Source organism: Saccopteryx leptura, chromosome X (assembly GCF_036850995.1).
Source record: "Saccopteryx leptura isolate mSacLep1 chromosome X, mSacLep1_pri_phased_curated, whole genome shotgun sequence".
Taxonomy (NCBI): domain Eukaryota; kingdom Metazoa; phylum Chordata; class Mammalia; order Chiroptera; family Emballonuridae; genus Saccopteryx; species Saccopteryx leptura.
Window position 1 is genome coordinate 102,354,663 of NC_089516.1, and position 21,089 is coordinate 102,375,751.

General features: G+C 40.8%; 1 protein-coding gene across 1 annotated transcript in view; it reads left to right on the forward strand.

Annotated features, from left to right (window-relative positions):
- Positions 1-10,620: 10,620 nt before the first annotated feature.
- The window catches only part of ALG13 (ALG13 UDP-N-acetylglucosaminyltransferase subunit), a 75,744-nt gene continuing 65,275 nt past the window's right edge, over positions 10,621-21,089 (forward strand). Inside the window, 4 exon segments of the mRNA XM_066357858.1 lie at positions 10,621-10,728; positions 11,657-11,819; positions 13,937-14,075; positions 17,459-17,555. Coding sequence (XP_066213955.1) covers positions 10,648-10,728; positions 11,657-11,819; positions 13,937-14,075; positions 17,459-17,555 — 480 coding nt within the window. The 5' untranslated portion in view covers positions 10,621-10,647.

Genomic DNA, 21,089 nt, shown 5'->3' on the forward strand with positions numbered 1-21,089 from the left:
TAGTAGAATTAGTTTTTTCCCCATTTATTTGAGAGAGAGAGAGAGAGAGAGAGAAAGGGAGAGAGAGAAAAGGAAGGGAAAGAGAAAGTATCAACTTATTGTTACACTTATTGGCTGCTTCTCATATGTGCCATTATCAGGGATTGAACCTACAACCTTGGCATGCCATGATGACACTCTAGCCACTGAGATACCATGATCATAGTATATTTTTAACACATCTCAGTTAAATATGAGACTTTTATTTTAGAAAAGTATGTACTGCCTGATCAGGCGGTGGCACAGTGGATAAAGTGTTGAACTAGGACATTGAGAACCCAGATTTGAAACCCAAGGTCACTGGCTTGAGTGTGGGCTCATCAGCTTGAGCACAGGCTCACTGGCTTGAGCGTGGGATCATAAAATCACATCATGGTCACTGGCTTAAGCCCAAATTTCATTGGCTTGAGTAAGGGATCACTGGCTCACCTGGAGCCCCTGGTCAAGGCATATATGAGAAATAAATCAATGAACAACTAAGGTACTACAACTATGAGGTGATACTTCTCATCTCTCTCCCTTCCTGTCTGTCAGTCTCTCGCAAAAAAAAAAAAAAAATGTCAGAGAAAATGTGTACACTAAATTGTATACGATCCAGAGTGACTGAGAAACAACACTTCCATACATATACCTATTTAATCAAAGTACAGATAAAGGTTTGAAAAGAAACACAGATGATAACACTACTGTAAGTGAAGAGCCTATGTGTTCAGTTTTTCCCCTTAAATAATCATACACATAATAAAGAAAACTTAAATCATAGAATATTATTCTTGTAAGACACAGAATCTCGCCGACCAGGCAGTGGCGCAGTGGATAGAGTGTCAGACTGGGATGTGGATGACCCAGGTTCGAAACCCTGAGGTTGCCAGCTTGAGCGTGGGCTCATCTGGTTTGAGCAAAGCTCACCAGCTTGGACCCAAGGTCGCTGGCCTGAGCAAGGGGTTACTCGGTCTGCTGAAGGCCCGTGGTCAAGGCACATATAAGAAAGCAATCAATGAACAACTAAGGTGTTGCAACGAAAAACTGATGATTGATGCTCCTCATCTCACTTTGTTCCTGCCTGTCTGTCTCTATCTATCCCTCTCTCTAACTCTCTCTCTGTCTCTGTAAAAAAAAAAGACAGAATCTCTGCTATCTATGTAGATTACACATAAGGTAATGAGTAAGTATTCATATTGTAGGTGGAAGCATTAATTAGTAAATACAGGAAGCAATATCATCTAAACTAAGGGAATATTGTAAACATTTTAATATACAGGGGTGGGCAAAAGTGGGTTTACAGTTATAAAAGTAAATAATACAATGACTTATAAATAAACAATAATGGAAAAATAAACTCTGTGTTTTATGCAATCACAACTGTACACCCATTTGCCCACCTCTGTATTTCAGAGCTTCTTTTCAGATTCAGATATTATAAACCAATGGTTTCCAACCAGGGGTCATCCTGGTGGTTAACTCTTTCACAAACCAGCATGAAATTTTTGGCAGACTGGCAGTTGAAAACCACTGTTATAAACCAAGGCAAATAAAATTCACTTTCTAAATTTTGCCCTTATTATTTATATAATCTGCCATATTCTTTTAGATGATTGGTGAGATCAAATTGATTTTTATAACAATACTAAATATTGTCTGTTTTTCGAGACTAAGAGACATGGACAAGAGTGTGGTGGTTACCAGGGGTGGGGGGAGGGAGAACATGGGAGGGAGGGAGGGAGAGAGTTAGGGGGAGGGGGAGGGGCACAGAAAACTAGATAGAGGGTGGCGGAGGACAATCTGACTTTGGGTGAGGGGTATGTAACATAATTTAATGACAAAATAACCTAGACATGTTTTCTTTGAATATATGTACCCTGATTTATTAATGTCATCCCATTACCATTAATAAAAATTTATTAAAAAAAAATAGCGATGCAAAGTGCAAAAAAAAAAAAAAAGAAAATTATAAGAATTAATGTTTGAATAAAATTGGAGAGACTAACCTAAATCATGTGTTAAAATTATTGAGAAACAAAGTAGAGTGAATCGTGCTTATAAATATATATTTTTTCTGTTGCCTGGAAATAAGAGTAGTCAGGACAACAGTAAAAGTTATTCATATTTTTTTATCTGTGGTGTTTAACAACTATAACTATATTTTAACAAATTTGACATTTGCATAAAAATATTCTCTCCACTAATTTGTACAGTTTAAGTGATGGTTAAGTTTACATTTTATAGTACATCGATATGTAATTGTAAAGTGACATGGGAGAGAATAGAAATTTGGATGAGAAATAACTGATAGCTTTTATAATTGAGGATAGGAAGTGTATTTTTGTTTGTATTAGGAAATGGCATATTACATTGAAAATGTTTTTGGAAGAACAATGTCCAAAGTGTTATATTAAAGTGACTTGTATTATTCAGGGGGAAAAAAAAAATATTGTCTGTTTTTGACTCTCATCTTCTCCTGAGTATACAGTCAAGCTTTCCAGATCCTGTAACCAGTGTTAATGGGTTGAATACAGAAGAAGACAGAAGGATTTAGCTTTCTCCTGTTAATCCACATAGTAAAAGAGATTTACAAAAAATGTGAAACAATGTATTCTTTTCACAAAAATTTTTGTTTTAAAAAATAAAATTTTCCATAAAAATAGGTTATTTATGTTAATATGCAATGTGTTCATCATTGCTACTTTCCAATGAATCAATAAATATTTTAAAATTTTATCACTTTTAATCTTTAATATGGTAAATATGAATGGTTATAACTCACATTATCATTCATAAACAAAACCGTTTTGAGGTAATCAATAATTTTTAACACAATAAAGGGGTCCAAAAAGCTGCTTTAGGAAGATACTACTATTTTTCCTTGACAAAAACAAAAGCACATATATTGCCTTGGCCAGATAGCTCAATTGGTTAGAACATCATGCTGATACACAAAGGTTGTGTTTTTGATCCCCAATCAGGGCAAATACAGAAACAGATCGATGTTTCTGTCTCTCTCTTCCTCTCTCTCTAAAAACAATTTAAAAATAAAAAATGGACAAGTTTTTTTATTTTTTTAAAGCATATATACTGCTGTAATTCTCTGTCACTGTTACTACTCCTTGAAGAGACTCAACCATCTATATTGTTTTCGTTGTATTTTTTTTTCTGAAGTGAGAAGAGGGGAGGTAGAGAGACAGACTCCTACATGTGCTCAACTGGGATTAATCCAGCAAGCCCACTAGGGGGCAATGCTCTACCCATCTGGGGCATTGCTTCATTGCAACCGGAGTCATTCTAGCGCCTGAATGCAGAGGCCATGGAGCCATCCTCAGTGCGCAGGCTAACTTTGCTCCAATGGAGCCTTGGCAGTGGGAGGGAAAGAGAGAGATAGAGAGATAGAGAGGAAGAAGAGGGGGAAGGGTGGAGAAGCAGATGGACGCTTCTCCTGTGTGCGCTGGCTGGGAATCGAACCCGGCACTTCCACACACTGGGCTGATGCTCTAGCACTGAGCCAGCCAGCCAGGGCCTCAATCATCTTAACTAAAACTTTGAACCAAAGTGACTGACTTCTAATTTAAAGAGCACGTTGCAGGGTGGATGATTGAGAACTGTCTGGCATATACAATATGTTAACAGAGTAGCAGAACCTAAGACATGCCAAAACTGCCTGACCAGGTGGTGGTGCAATGTATAGAGCACCAGTCTGAGATACTGAGAACCCAGGATCAAATCTCTGAGGTTGCCAGCTTGAGCGTGGGCTCATCTGGCTTGAGTGTGGGATCACCAGCTTGACTGTGGGATAATAAACATGACCCCATAGTCACTGGCTTGATCTAGGGGTCACTGGCTCAGCTGGAGCCCACCGGTCAAGGCACATATGAGAAAGTAATCAATGAACAACTAAGGTGCTATAATGAAGAATTGATGCTTCTCATCTCTCTTCTCTCCTGTCTGTCTCAAAAACAAACAAACAAAAAAAAGGACAAAACTTTTTAGTCACATAAGTCTTTTTATAACCTCTTAAAGTGGCAAAAGTAAACACATTCATTACATGATTCCAAGATATGGCTTCTCCATAGAATTTCGAATAAGTAAATGTATATAAACTTATAAATATGTTTAGTTTCTTTTATTTATTTATTTATTTTTTGTATTTTTCTGAAGCTGGAAACGGGGAGAGACAGTCAGACAGACTCCCGCATGCGCCCAACCGGGATCCACCGGGCACGCCCACCAGGGGCGACGCTCTGCCCACCAGGGGGTGATGCTCTGCCCCTCCGGGGCGTCGCTCTGCCACGACCAGAGCCACTCTAGCGCCTGCAGCAGAGGCCAAGGAGCCATCCCCAGCGCCCGGCCATCTTTGCTCCAATGGAGCCTCGGCTGCGGGAGGGGAAGAGAGAGACAGAGAGGAAGGAGGGGGGGGTGGAGAAGCAGATGGGCGCTTCTCCTATGTGCCCTGGCCGGGAATTGAACCCGGGTCCCCGCATGCCAGGCCGACGCTCTACCGCTGAGCCAACCGGCCAGGTGTTTAGTTTCTTTTAAAGATTTTATTTATTGATTTTGAGAGAGGGAGAGAGAAAGAAGGGGGGAGGAGCAGTAATCATCAACTCATGTTTGCTTCTCACTGTACCTTGACCGGGCAAGCGGGGGCCTCCAATTGGTAACCACAGCATTCCAGGTTGATGCTTTATCCATTGTATCACAATAGGTCAGGCAAAAAAGTGTTTAGTTTAAACCAATGTTTCAATATTCTATTTTACTTAAAGAGTATCTAGCTGTGCAATCATTATTCATTAACTCAATTTAATGGCAGTCCATGATTTTAAGTTGCTAAAGGATTTTGGAAATCATCTTCAAACAAGCATAGTAAAAAGCATAGTTGACATTGAAATAGTTTGTCAGAATACTGACTTAACATAGTTAAAAACAAATGTTGACATAAGAATTGTCTAAATCTGTAGAGAATGTGTATGAGTTTGAGTCAAATTGATGACAATTATCAGGAAGAAAGTTTCAGTGGGTTGAAAAAATGCCCCAGAGTTATGGCAGTTTTGTAGCTTATTTTATACATTACAGCTAAAGGAGGAGACTTAAAGTGGGTTACATGAAATTCATTGATGGTAGATTAGGGTTTCAGAAGAAAGTAAAGCTGGAAAATCTCAGACAGGGTGAAGAGTAAAACAGAGACAAATACTTGTTTTATTTTGATGGAATAGGTTACCAATTAATATCGACAGCACATTGAAATGGCATTCAGAAAACAAGAAAAAATGAAGACTGTGGTTTCATCTTTGGTGTGCTTGGCATAGGGATGAGGTGTGATGAGGGGTCCAAAAAAGGTGATTAGTCTGACATTCCAAAGCTGTGTTATCTTAGATGCAAAAAGAAAACAGACAAGCTCAGTTAAGGTAAAGACTGACCTTTATCAAAGAAGATACTGCCCTAGGACAAGACTACCAATATGACTCACTTTTAGTTAGAAACTTTCAATTTCAGACAATCCTATGTGGTTACTTTTAGTGTCTGAGTTTGTAAGGCCCACCATGCAGGCCCCTCTGAGCTTGTCAGGTTTAGTATGTGGCCTCGTTCTCATACATACAAATTTATTTTTTTCATAATTATAATAATTCTTAGAAGTAATGTTAACTTATTTGACCATTAAACCTGTGAAAGTTTACGGAAAACACACCCTAGTAAATAAAATGCATGCTTGTATTATCCTTAACCCTAACAATAGAGAGCAAAGATGTACTTGCCAACAATTTACATGAATTTGTAATCTTGGCTTACTTTTTCTTTTTTTTTTTAGTGTGAGACAGAGAGAAAGAGAGAGAGAAAAAGAGAGAGAGAGAGAGAGAAGGGGGAACAGACAGACAGGAAGGCAGAGAAATGAAAAGCATTAACTCATAGCTGCAGCACCTTAGTTGTTCATTGATTGCTCTCTCATATGTGCCTTGATGGGGGGGGGGGCTCCAGCAGAGCAAGTGACCACTTGTTCAAGCCAGCGACCTTGGATTTTAGCTAGCAAACCTGGGCTTTAAGCCAGTGACCATAGGGTCATGTCTATGATCCCATGCTCAAGCCGGATGAACCTGCACTCAAGCAGGCATCCTGGGGTCCTCAGTGTAAGGTATTTTTCCCCACCGAGAAGGAAGGGGCCGGAGCCACAAAGTGTGGAATAATAAGAGGCTTTATTGAGTACAGAGCGTACATCACGCCCAATGAGGTTCCCTGGCCCCAAGAAAAGATGGAGGCCAGGGAAGTCGCAAGGAGTGACTTGCCTGAGAGATATTTGAAGGGTCCTTAGGGTGGTCAAGCTAATACGACGTAGTGAAACCTCACTGGCTGACAGAGGTGTCGCTCTCTTCCAAAGGGTTCCTGGGAAGTTTCTTTTGGCGCGCTTGGTTGTGTGGGCGGTTCTAGCCAAAGTTCCCGGGCCTGAGCTACCCACGTGACCTTCCCCCATTATCCACTGACCTTACACTCAGCATCCCAGGTCAATGCTCTATCCACTGTGCCACTGCCTGGTCAGGCTGTAATCTTGGATTCTTAGAGCAGTTTTGGATCAGTTTCTGCAAAATGTTTTATTAAAGTCCAGCACATTTAAAGTATTAGAAGTTCAATTTTCTTATTTTGTGGGAATTTAAGAACATTTACTTCATATGTGTACTTGTTCTCTCTATAAGCTAATCAGAATAATGTTCCTTTAATATCTTTCACACATAGGAAAAGATTTCAGAGACACAACAAGAGGCAAAGTTCTTTCTGAATTACAGAGTATTTTGGAATATTTTTGTGTCTATATTTCAGTACATAGTTTGTTACTCTTTTAAGCAGAAAATATGATTGTGTTTTATTATTCAACCATGATCTGTGTTTACTGTTATTATGAAACTGTAGTTTTACTGTAAAATTAATCAGGAAATTCAGTACCCAGAGAGGGATAGTAGCATATTACTCCTCAGAATGAGAACTGACCAAGCTACAAGACATAATGGTAACAAGAATTTTATTCCAGCCTATGACCTAAGCCCAATTCAATTCCAATCCTTTTCCTCTTTTAAAGAATTTCTTCTCACAGCTTCCCTTCTGTATATAATCAGGGAAGGAAAAATATAAAGTATGAACTAAAGTGAAATTCTGATTAGAAAACAGCAAGCATTAGAACCAGATAGAATAGGCAATGAACTTATTAATAGTAGGAGGTAAAAAAAAATCTTAAGGAATCACTTCTATTTACTTGACTAATTGTAATGTATTTGTGGTATATATTCATGCTAATGAATAATTTTACATTTCATCATAATTTAAATATATCATAATTTCTCACTTTAAGTGGTTCAGTGGATGTGTTCAATGCATTAGAGATGTAAGCTTCAGGCCTCAACACCTCTGACGTGGTGAAATCTCACTGGCTGGCAGATGGTCGCTTTTTTCCAAAGGGCTCCTGGGAAGTTTCTTTTGGCCTGCTTGGTGTGGGCGGTCCTAGCCAATGTTTCCGGGCCTGAACCACCCACGTGACTTTCCCCCATTATCCACCGACCTTACATTCTGACCTTTTGTGTTAAATAGAATAGGGGCGCCGTTTATTCATCTGGCTACTTCCTGATGATAAGGGGTGTCGTGGGGAGGGGGAGATCAGAAGGTGGTGGTTTTAAGGGGTGTCAGGAGGAACATCTGTTTTGCCGTGAGTTGAGAAACTTCACGGATGCAGTCCTGTAAGGATTTTTTTTTAAAAAAAGGAGTAATAGGGGGATTTGTAGGGTCCAGCCTTTTGGTGAGCTGGAGATAGATGGAGTCCAGTGGTTCTGACTGCCAGTGGTCCTGTACGGAGGCAAGCGTGAGGCAAAACTGCATGTCAGGAGTAGCGTAAAAAGGGGAAAGGAAGGAGTCCCATCCATTCCCATAACTGAGACCTGTGAGGGAACTAGAGGTCCAGAGTGATGGCAAAAAGAGAAGGCAGCTCCCGTGTCCACAAGAAATGAGATGGACTTACCCACTAGTTGCAGCATACCCTGAATTCTCCAGGTCTAGGCCGTGTCCTAAGAGTTCGAGCGATGCACCCACCTGGCTGGATTGGCTTCCCATTTGGGCAGCTTGTCCTCCATGTAGAGGCGCTGAGGAAAAACCTGTTGCCCAAAGGGGCAATCGCTCCGCCAGTGACCGGGCTGTTTGCAGATAGGGCAGGGTTTAGTAGGCAGCCGCGGGTAGGGCCCTGTCGGGCACAGTGACCCTGCTTGCCACCTTTAAGCAAGCTGCTGGTGAGATTTCTCTTTGCAGTCCAGACTTGGGTCAGGCACTTCCTGTGCCTTGCCTCTGTTCCTGTGCTGGCCTCAGGGTTGCCACAAGAGCTGGGGTTTGGAGCATTACCTTCTGCTGCATGTGGGCCTGGTGAACAGCCTTGGCCTGTTTCTACTAGTTGGGACCATTAAAAACTTTAAATGCCATGTTCACAGGTTCTGGATAGGGGTTTGGGGGTTGAGAATAAGAGAAGGGGGGCTCGTGGGGAGCCTGGCACCCAGATCTGGCAGTAAATGCTTGAGTCAAAGGCAGGCAGGGCCAGAACTTCGTGCAAGAAAATTGGGGTTGGAAGTCCTGAAAACCGATGTAAGAGCCAATGCCAGGCTGAGAATGGCCTGACAGAGGAGAGACTTAAGAACACAGTGGAAAAGGGAAGGGACCTCTGGCCAGCAGGGGAGGAGAAAGAGAGATGGTAGTGGTGAATAAAAAACAGAATTTTGTGAAAGGGGGGAGGGGACTCTTGGAGGGAAGAGACCCGAGCGGGAAGAGGTCTGCAGAGGGACCAGAGAAGTCCTGAGAAAGGGACACGCCTGTGGGACAGGCAGGACAGGGAGAGAGTTGGGAGTCCGCGGAGAAGGAAAGATCAGGAGTGGAGGTTTTAGGTGAGGTTTCTCTGGCCAGAAAAAGGCCTGCGTGGTGGAACAGGTGGCACAGAGATTAAGGACGGGTGCGCGAATAACTAGAAGCCGTGAATGTAAGAGATCTCTAACCAGCTCCCAGATTTTTTGGCGATAGTTAAATTGGTGAGGGTGTTAAAACCAGAAGTCCCTTCAGGAGGCTAATTCAGTGGGTTCTGTGGCCTGGCCACAGCGGAGAAGAAGAACAGTTTCTTCTTCTTTAGGGAGGGAGATTTCCTGTGTCCCCACGGCCACCCTCAGTCCTCGGAGTGGTCAGATTTGAGAACTGGCTTCCCAAAACTCAAGCTCTGGCCATGAATGGATAAGGTAAAGTGGATGTGCTCAGGACGTCTCCAAGAGCACATGCACTCAGAACAGAAAGACTTCTCTGACGTAGCTACGGTTTCCGGACAGGGAGTCTCACGGAAAGAACTCAAGGGTGGCTGGAGGCAGAGGACTTACCACACTGTGCGCCGAAGTGGATGAAAGGTCAGAGATCCTGCTTCTTCTTTGGAGGGGAAGGGGAGAGGAGCGGTCCTTGCAGACTTCAACTCCTCCCGGGTTTCAGCACAGAAATGTAAGGTATTTTTCCCCGCTGAGAAGGAAGGAAGGGGGCCAGAGCCACAAAGTGTGGAATAATAAAAGCCTTTATTGAGTACAGAGTGTGCATCCCGCCTGGCGAGGTTCCCTAGCCCCGAGGAGGTGGAGGCCAGGGAAGTCGCAAGGAGTGACCCACGTTAGAGATATTTAAAGAGTCCCTAGGGTGGTCAAGCTAAAATGATGTGGTGAAATCTCACTGCCTGGCAGACAGTCACTTTTTTCAAATAGGCTCCTGGGAAGTTTCTTTTGGCGGGCTTGGTTGTGGGCAGTCCTAGCCAAAGTTCCCAGGCCTGAGCCACCCACGTGACTTTCCCCCATTATTCACCAACCTTACAACCTCCATTAGCCACAATGCTTGCTCATGGAGGTAACTAGCTTGCTGCAGTTTCCAATGAACCAGCTACCTCTGTACTTCCAGGAGATGCTTTAACAAACCGAACCATCCATCCAGGGCCAGAGAGGCACTTCATTTCATAGATCCTGGCCAGCTTCGAAGTACCCTCATTCATCTGTATATGTCTTTGCAAACAATAGCAAACAAAGAATCCCAAACTTCGGTATCATTAAGGTCGTTTGTGGTACCCAAAGCAATGAATCAAACACAATTCTTAGGATAAGGTGCACAGTTTCATTATTTTTTTAACTGCCAGTTTTGAAGAAAAAAAACTTGAATGTTTTAATTCCCCCACCTCCTTAACTCAAAGGTCCTATGAGCTCCTACACGCAAAGGGCTTCCAACAGTGGCTGACACATATAGGTTGTTAAGCAGTCTTTTTTAATTATTATTCATTTTAGAGAGAGGACAGAGAGAAGGGGGGAAGGAGCAGAAAGCATCAACTCCCATATTTGCCTTGACCAGGTAAGCCCGGGGTTTCAATCTCGCAACCTCTGCATTCCTGGTCAACGCTTTACCCTCTGCGCCATGGCAGGTCAGGTTGTTAAACCTTCTTTAGCCCGATTCCCCATTTGCAACAGAAACCGCTTCCCGCCGCCCCCTGCCGGCCAGGGCCAACTTCCGCCTCCGGGACTGAACGCGCAGCCGCAGTTCACGCGGCCTCCAAACGTCACATCCTGCCCTTGCAAGTCTGGGTTGGAAACCCTCGCGATGAAGTGCGTGTTTGTTACTGTGGGGACCACCAGCTTTGACGACCTCATTGCGTGTGTTTTGGCGCGCGATAATCTGCAAGTGAGTAGGGGGAGGCTGAAGGGCGTCAAGCAGGCTAGCCTCTGGCCGCTATCTTCGGGAACCCTGACAGTCGCGCTTGGAAAGAACCCAATCAGCACGACCTCAGGCGCCGCCGCCCCTTTACTGGCTCCTCCCCGCGCCCGACTGGGCCTTCCTCCTGCTCCCCCGCCCCGCGCCTCAGCGCCTCCTTCCTGCGTTGGCTTCCCAGCTGCTTTCCTGTGTGCTCTTCCTCCTGTTTTTCCGGCTCCGCCTTTGCCTCTCTCAGGTTTTTCTCAGATTCTCCGCCTCCTTTCAGTTCTCCGCCTCAGCCCCGCCTCCCAACGGCTCCGCCTCCAGGGCCTAGACCCGCCTCGCCGCCCTCTCAGCCCTCGCCTCCCACGCGCCGTGGACCGCGCGGCTCGCGACTCACTCCGAGGCGCGCTCCGCCCATCCACCCTCCGGCCCGAGCCTGCTCGCCCCCTTCGGCTCCCCGCGCGTGCCCTACGCTCGCGGCGCTCGGGCCCTTCCTGCACCTTTCCGTGTCTCCTGGCGCCCTCGTGGCGGCTTCGCGGTTGAGGCGGCGCTCGGTCGCATTTCGCGCAGCCTGATCCAGGAGGCAGAACGGAGCTCCTAGTGCGTCAGCACCCGAGTTTCCGGCGCCTTTTTCGGATTACTTGCGGGGCCAGTTCTTTCACGACTCCGTGAGTTGGGTCTCTTAGATTCTTTAGGGCTAGAGAGGTACCTTATCGGGGCCGGGCCGGGGGGAAATGGGTCGCGTTGGAAAACTAACAGAAATTGGCTACCGTTAAGACTTAATTAGCAGCCCGTGCTCAGATCTGAACACCGACTTTGGGTTTGTTTTAAGTGCCGTTTTTGCAGTAATCTGTTTACAAGACCCGTTTTTGTTTTTTTTTTTTGTTTGTTTTGTTTTGTTTTCATCCCATTTCAGATTCTCAGGAGCCTTGGTTGCAACCGACTGGTCCTACAAATAGGTAGAGGAAAGGTGGTGCCTGAATCCTTCAGTACGGAGTCATTGACTCTGGATGTTTACAGGTACAAAGACTCATTGAAAGAAGACCTGGAGAAAGCAGATCTCGTTATTAGTCACGCAGGTGAAGTGCCTTAGAATCTTAACGGGATTTGGTTTTTGATAGACAAGAGCAAAAACTTGGATCTTTTGAAGGTAGAATAAAGTCACTAGAGGAGCTCACTGTAGTCCTTTTGACTCTAATATGTATTTGAATGTAACAATTGAAAATATTATTGAACAAAATTTATTATTTGTGGGTGGTACAAGGATAGGAAATTAATCACCACGGCCCAACTTTAAGAAACTCTACATACAGGGGCAAAAATATTTAGCCCATGACGTGTGTAAAAAGCTATCAGTTGAAGTTAGTATTTGGGCTTAGGTCTGCAGTAATGTTAAATCATCTAATTGGTTGGATTAAGCATGGATGAATTTACTCTGAAATGTTTCACATTTCTATTAAATGTGAATGTGAAATAAATGAAGTCAAAATGTTTTGTAGCAACTTTGTAGTTTGTATCATTGCCTGTTCTTAAGGGAACCATCCTGATTTAGTTAGATTGACCAGTACCTCCGGAAGAACTGTGTTTGGGGAGCATTGCAATTTTGACTGCTGAATAAGTGAGGGAGGAAGAAATTTAATGGTTCTTAAAAAGTCTACTTTGGAGAGAGAAAGGTCATTAGAAATAGACATCACTAACAAATTGGCGATTAGAAAAGGATAATAGCCAACAGCTTTTGGTACTGTTATATGTGCTATGTGTATATAACTGGCTGAATCCTCAAAATCAATCCTATGTACTAAGTATTATTGATATCTCTATTTTTTAAAGATTTTATGGCTATGGCCAATTGGCTCAGTGGTAGAGCGACGCCTGGGCATGTGAATGCCATGGTTTGATATCTGGTCTGGTCAGGTCACACAGAAGAAGTGCTTACCTGCTTCTCCACCTCTCCCCCTCTTGTCCCTCTCCCGTTCCTTTCCTCTCTGGTCCTCTCCCTCTCTCCCTTTCTCTTCTACTCTCTCCATCTCCTCCTCTCTCTCTCTACCCCAAATCCACTTCCCCATCCCTCCTCCCTCCCCCTCCCCCTCCCACTCCCTTCCTCCCTCTTGCTGTCTCCTGAAGCCTTGGCTAGATTGGAGGGAGTTGGCCCCTGGTGCTGAGAATGGTTCCTTTGTCCTCTGCCTCAGGCTCTAAGAAGAGCTCAGTTGGAGCAGTGCCCTACTGGAGCAGAGCATAGCCCTGTAGGGGGCTTGCCAGGTGGATCCCCATAGCCCCCCCCCAGGGGCGCATGCAGAATCTGTCTCTGTCTCCCCTCCTCTTACTTGAATAAAAAAGAGAAAAAAATGACTTTACATATTTATTTTTTAGAGAGAGAAGGGGGATTGCTTCCCATATGTGCCTTGACCTGGCAAGCCTGGGGTTTTGAACTAGTGACTTCAGCGGTCTAGGTCAGTGCTTGATCCACTGCGCCACCACAGTCAGGCTATTAGTACTGTATTCCATTTTACAATGAAGGAACAGATACAGGTTAAGTAACTTTTCCAGTTAGTAATGATAGATAAAAGGTAGTGCTGCAGTCTGTTTTCTTACTACTATCCTAGCATTATTTATCCAAAAAAGATTTGTCTACTCACTTATCAGTCTCCTTGCTCCCATATAGAAACATCAAATGATTCTAGATTTTAAAGTTGAATTTACCCAAATATTATATATATGTGCACGTTAGTGGAGATCTGTCCTTGACTGTTTTGGGGATGATACCTGACAGGCTTATAAGGTATGGTCAGAGTTTTTCTTTACTGGTGATTGTCACTGTTGAAAGCTTGCTTTTTCTAGTTTTTGAATAGATATGAATTACAATATCATGAGTAGTATGTTGAACCTGAATCTTATTTGGGTTCGACACTCATGCCCAGGGCATCATCCAAGAGGGCAAGTGAGTAGCAAAGCACTGAGTTATATGGTATAATATTGTTTGCAGTGTTAGAAAATGTATTTTTCTAGTTAGGTTTATAACATATACTAAAGAACAACTTGTAACTACACTTTTGGTATTTTGAATGTATAATTAAAAGTCCTGGTTTGTAGTTCTGCCAGCTAAGTTTTTCATCTTTTGAGTTCTAGCACAAAATTTGGTGTAACACCTTAACTTTTTTTTTTTAATTGTATTAACCAATTGAATGTATTTTTGTAGGTGCAGGAAGCTGTTTGGAGACTCTGGAAAAAGGAAAGCCTCTTATAGTGGTTATAAACGAAAAGTTGATGAATAATCATCAGCTGGAATTGGCAAAGCAGCTACACAAAGACGGACATCTCTTCTACTGCACCTGCAGGTATACTGGAGACTAATTATTTGACCTCTTAATTCCTCCCTAGCTATTCTTACCCACCTGCCTACCCCATCTATTTCTTTGACCTTTTACCTTCTCCCACTTACCATACATTCTTTGAATTTTGGCACCTTTTACACTCTCTCATTTGTTTGTCTACCACTTTGACTGTGATTCTGCCTGTGTCGTTGCATGTAAATATCTGAGCATGTGTATGCATGTAATGTATGTTCATCCAGGTGCTAAGGTCTCCGAGAATATAATTATCGAGTTCATTATTTAGATTTTCATTATTCAAGGAAGATATTTCCTTATTTTTAATTAAGGTTTTGCCATCAGTAAATCTGGTGGAATCCCTAAATTTGGTTATTCATTAATTCAACTATACTTCATATACTTAATCCATGGCAGGCATTATTTTAGGTGCTTTGATACAGTGATAAACATGAGATAAATTCCCATGGTGCTTATATTCTAGCGGTGGGAGATAAACAGTTCATAAATAAGCAATCAATATGTCAGTGTGCTTTCAGGTGGCGAAATGTGTTAAAATGAGGCAGGGTGATGTGATAGCTTGGGTGAAGACTAATTAGATAAAATGGTCAGGGAAGGCATGACAGCATAAGACATTTGAACTGAGACTTGAATAACGAGGAAGAGCCAGTCTTGAAGCTCTAGAGGCAAAAGGAACAGCAGCAATTTGCAAAGACCCTAAGTTAGGAATGAGCTTTAAGTTGCGTGTGCTTGAGGAACAGAAGGGTTCATTCGGGTGGCAGAGTGTAGTGAGAAAGGGAGAATGCAGTATAAGATGGTGCAGTGTGGGGAGGTGTGGGGATAGCGCATGCAGGGGTCCCCAAACTACGGCCTGTGGACGGCCCCGGAGGCCATTTATCCAGCCCCCGCCGCACTTCCGGAAGGGGCACCTCTTTCATTGGTGGTCAGTGAGAGGAGCAGAGGATGCGGACGCATGTGTCACGGCTCCGGAAGTGCGTCATATCACTTGTTACGGCTAGCAGTGACAAATATGGAACTGGACATTGACCATCCCATTAGCCAAAAGCAGGCCCATAGTTCCCATTGAAATACTGGTCAGTTTGTTGATTTAAATTTACTTGTTCTTTATTTTAAATATTGTATTTGTTCCCGTTTTGTTTTTTTACTTTAAAATAAGATAATGTGCAGTGTGCATAGGGATTTGTTCATAGTTTTTTTTTTTTTTTTTATAGTTTGGCCCTCCAACGGTCTGAGGGACAGTGAACTGGCCCCCTCTGTAAAAAGTTTGGGGACCCCTGGCTCATGTAAGAGTTCTTATTTTATTCTAATGTTTAGTGAGAAGTCATTGGAGTATTTTAAGCAGTGGAATTACTTTATGGTGAGGAGTATTATTTTCTAGAAGTATATTAGAATTCAACAGGAACTGATCAACATCACAATAGAAGGATGAAGAAAACTGCTGCTTTTGTTTTCTGTTAATTCTTCTTGAGACACTAGAAGCTTGCCAAAGGGTCAGGTCAGTAATTTCTAATTGTTTGACTTTAAAAGATATGCTGATTTGATGCTTTAAAAAGCAAGGACCTCATAGAAGTATTGCGGAATACATAAAGGTGTAGGCAAACTGTAGGTTTACAGTTGTAATACAAAAATAATATGATAATTAATAATATAAGAATAAACTGTTTCATGTACTCAAAATTATAAGCCAACATTTACCTACCCTGTATTTTTGTTATAATAAATTGAAATTAACTTGAAAATAAAAATCTTAGAAGAAACATGTTAAAATATAGTAAGCATTTCTTTTAACCGTACTATATCTGTCTCTTAGGCACTCAGTAAATACTTGTTCATTCATTAAATATTTATTGAGCACCTACTGTGTACCTGGCATTATTTTAGTAATAAGAATGTGTCAGTGAGCAAAGATTCTTACTCTCATTGAGAGGAGACAGATTCATTGACTGTTTCAGGAGCTATTGTTAATATCCTAATCCCTATAATGATGGAGGAGAGGGAAGGTCAGAGTGGTTTTCCAATATAGAACCCATTCTTAAAAGTATTGTTAAGTCAGGGAGAATGTACTATAGATAAAATTATGTGGGCCTCAAATAATGGGCATAGCTGTGCTTGGGTAGCTGAGATTGTTAGGGTTAGCATCATTTTTAAAGAGGAATAAACTAATCTTTTTGTTTTGTGAAAGTCAGCTTTTACAGACCCTTTGGATGAGTATTTATTTATTTATTCTTTCTGTGAGAGGAGGGTACACAGTGAGGGAGACTCCTGCATGTGCCCTGACTGAGATCCACCTGGGAATCCCATGTGGGGCCTATGCTCTAGTACAGAGCTATTTTTAGCTCCTGAGGCTGTTGGGCTCTATAGTTATCCTCATGGCCTGGGGCCACGCTGGAACTAATTGAGCCACTGACTGTGGGAGGGGAAGAGAAAGAGAAGGGGCGGTAACAGGTGGTCAATTCTTCTGTGTTCCCTGATCAGAACTCAAACCAGAGACATTCATAGCACAGCCAATGCTCTATCTACTGAGCCACCAGCCAGGGCTGAGTATTTTTATTTTAAATGTTAAATCAGCTTTGCTTTTATGTCAGTATATTTTAAAAGGGTAAACATCGATTTCATAAACACATCCTAACTTTATTCAGGCAGAAAAGGAAGCTGTACAAGTCTCTTAACTTATCAATATATTAAAATTTTAGAAGTCTTTTCTTTCTTATATTTCAAGAAAGTCACACACATGAATGCTATAAGAATCAATAATTGATTGTGTTTTCATTTTAGATATATCATATATTTGCCCAAAATCTAGGCTGGATGGTTGTATGTCTGTTCTAGTTTAAGTGGCTGGATTAATTCCATTCCTAAAGTAATAGTTTTATGATTTGGAACCTTATTTTCAAAATGCATGGTGATTGTACATTGGTTAATTTACATCGGGTTTATGATAGTAAATTACCAGCAAAAAAACGTTATTTCACAATCTTCATGCATGGCCTTAGTAGTCTCCGCCGCTTACTGTTTTTCTCTGGCAGCTGTGCTTTGGTTTCATTCATTGTTTTCTCATAAGTTAATTTTGCTTCAGTTTGTACCTGCTCAGTCCTGAGAAGTGTTCCAAAGCCATGTGACCACATCTTTCATGAAACATTTCTGAACTGTATCAGCTGACATAAGAGATAAAGTATTTTTTGAATTGATATTGGCTATATTGCTTTACTCTTAATATGTATACTTAAAATATTAAAATACACTAAAATTCACATGTGTAGTTTGAGAAGCTTCACAGTATTCTTGGAAGTTAGAATCAGTCATCAAATGGACAGCAGATGAATTCTGGAATTTTCTCCCATTTTACCTAATTTTTTCTTCTTTTGTTTTAGCACGCTTCCTGGGCTGTTACAGTCAATGGACTTATCAACACTGAAATGTTTTCCTCCTGGCCAGCCAGAAAAATTTTCTGCATTTTTGGATAAAGTTGTTGGATTACAAAAATAAACACTAAACTCTCAACACTTTAACCTCTCCCCCAATCCAACGTATGAAATGTGGTTAAATCAAATTAAATACATAATATATATTTGCTGAATTATATAAAGTAATAAACTTCCTACATCTGTAGAATGTTAGAAAATATTTTTAAAGATTTTAGTTATTGATTTTTAGAGTGGAGAGAGAGAAGCATCAACTCATAGTTGCTTCTTGTATGTGCCTTGACCAGGCAAGCCCAGGGTTTTGAACCGGCAACCTCAGCGTTCCAGGTTGATGTTTTTTTCCACTGTACCACCACAGGTCAGGCAGAATGTTAGAAAATTTTATGGTGTGAATATTAGCATTTGGGTTCAAATAATAATCGCGCTTTAGTATATTTATTAGATTTTCCTCAAACTTCATTTCTTAGTATTAGAAATATGTAGTGAATGAACATTCATCAATTTTGTCCTAGAATCCCAAATGGAATTGGAATTATATATATAAAAATTAAAATTGAAAACTTCGATATAATGTCAAAATTAGTTAGCTTTTCCTCCAAATAAGAAAATGAAACACTAACAAACTTATAAAAAGATTCTGAAAGCACCTTTAGCTTCAGAATCTAAGGAACCGAATTTTTAAAAAATAATGGGTTATGTCTTGTGAAATAAAATGCTCAATATTTATCTAAAAATGAACTATCAAGTCAATTTGTCCGTTGTACTTGGAGAAACAACTTTATCCTGAAGATTAGAGTGGTGTGGGTGTGTTCACTTTTTTCCCTAAAATATGTAAATACAGTAACAAAATAATCTTATCCAGTGTCAGAACCTGACTGGTTTGAAAACTATAAACCAAAAGGACTTAAGCCAATAGGATTTGCTTTTTCTTTCTTTTTTTTAAGAAACCTTTCAGTGCTACTGAAACACTGTAACATCATAGAGGAATTCATAATTTATGTACTTATAAAATTAGTTACAAATGAACAAGTGATCTGATATGCATAATGGCTAACTACATGGTTTTACAATTCACATAACTCAAGATATACAGGGTGCGGCAAAAGTAAAATACAGGAAATGGTTTATTGTGTTATTATTTACTATTTTTCAGATGAACAACTGTAAAGCAACTTTCCCCAAGTTCTGATTAGTGTAAGTGGTCTTAAGACCTGTAAAATAAACTAGATTATCCTTATGTGTTCTTAGTTTTCTGGTAGAAAGTTTTGATATAGTTCATCAATAAAAATAGAGCTTTCACTGTAAAGACCTGCTTTCCATTTCATTATCCCAAAATGTTGAATATTTGAAACATTTTACTTGGGATACTTTATATGTTTTTGTAGTTATCTTCTTGGTTGTATTTTACTTAGGCTAATATTAAAGTAAATTCTTACTGATGGTAAAAGGTGGTGGCTAAGATGTACTCTGGTTAGCAGGAAGAAGCCAAATTGGATTAAAATTTTTGCTGAGAATCTAAAAAGTGAGTAATCTATCTACACAGTTGAGAATTCACAGCACCATAATCATAATTGTATATTAATGTTAATACTAATGTCGTAGGAAAGGCCTTATTTAATCCTATGGAGATAATTTGACTTTTCTGGGTCTTTTGTGTGTTTTTTTTTTTAATTGACTTGGTAAATGTCACAATTAGAGATAAAAAGGGAGAGTGAGGACAGACAAAACATTGATCTGTTCCTGTATGTGCCCTGATCAAGGATCGAACTGGCAACCTGTGTACTTCCAGACGGTGCTTGGACCAACCGAGCTATCTGGCCAGGGCTTAATTGGTCTTCTAATTTGAGAAAACCTGTGGCTAAAAATGTATGTTGATCGCTCAGTCTTCAGTCATTTTATATCATAAAGGACTAACCATAGAGAATCCGACAAATGAAAAGGTCTGTTTAAACTTCAGACAACTAGAAAACAGTATAGAACCAAATTCTCTGCTGCTTTCCTACTAGAAAACAAAATCCCAATATTTCATTTAGCAGAGTCTTAAGCCAATAGTGTCAGTTGTGTCTAGTGACATCTCTTGACTAAATGTGGGATTTAAAAATCTAAGGATATCAAGTATCATTAGCAGGTTAGGTAGTGCATCAGTCTTAAAAATCAAAGGATATCTTAGAATAATTTTGATGGGGCAGGAATACTCTAGGTCATCTAGTCCAATGCCATTATTTACTCAGATGAGGAAGACCAGAGGTTAGGACTTGTCGGAAGTAACAGCCTTGGACAGGACTGCCACTGGAAGCAGCAACTTGAGTCCCACTCCTGTGTTCTTTTTCTACCATAACATAACATGTTGTAAGCTTTTTATTTCTTTATATTTGTTTGCCTAGTATTTAGTTTAATTTCTTTCCAAAGAAAGTTTTGTACATTTCCAGAAGTTGTTTATTTTAGTAAGAATTTCATACTTAATTGAGTTTTCCTTTGGTAAATGAAACAATTCAGAATTAGAAACCTGTGATTCTTAAGTTTTTGGAATCTAGAAAAATGCCATGGGTAGAATTAATACTAGATTGAATGAATGGAAACATTAATACAAAGAATTGTGGATTTTTGGAGTTGGAAGAGTATTTTAAAAATACCTAGTGAACCTGAGCAGGCGGTGGTGCAGTGGCTAGAGTGTTGGCCTGGGATGCTTAGGACCCAGGTTTGAAACCCCTAGGTCGCTGGCTTGAGCCCAAAGGTTGCTGGCTTGAGCACAAGGTCACTGGCTTCATCAAGGGATCACTGGCTTGGCTGGAGCCCCTAGTTAAGGCACATAAAGCAGTCAATGAACAACTAAGGTGCTGCAATGAAGAAGTCACGCTTCTTATCTCTCTTCCAGCACGTCTGTCACTGTCTGTCTCTTTTTCTGTCTCCCCCCCAAAAAAAAAATTCAAGTGAAACTCATTTTACTGAAGAGGAAATTAATTTATTTTAATTACCAAGTTTATATCTTATTGATCCTGATGAGAAAAAATAATAGTAGTCAAAATCCTATTAAAATATTTGTTCAAAAAAGTGAAATTTAGTTTTATTACATGACATAGCTTCAGGTTGAAATCAGTGAAATGCAGTGTCTTGAGTGGTTTTCTGTTAGAGGTATTTAAATTTCCATGAATTAGGTAGTAAACGAGAAAGTATTTTGAGAAATTCACATTGTAGGTAGGTTCAGATGTGGACAACAGAAAGTTTATGTTGGAGTAGATGAAAATTTATATGAGGAAGGGGATGACCTTGGGAAGTAAGGATTTTATATTACTGTGTGCTTATAATTTGAGAGGAAAGGAAAGAGCTAGAAGGATATGGTGGTAGTTAAGAGTACAACTGATGAACTTGATGTGGGACTCTGGAACATTTAGAAGTCATCTGAAAGTGCTGCCAGGTGTCTGATTTTAGATACCTTAGAGCAAAATCATATATGCACAAAGGGCAATATAAAAATATGTACTACTTATTTGATGTTTTGAGAAAGTTTTCCAAGATTAGATATTAGGAATGACTAGCAGTAATGGAAGTATTTTCTTGGTCTTTTATTATGGTATAAGCA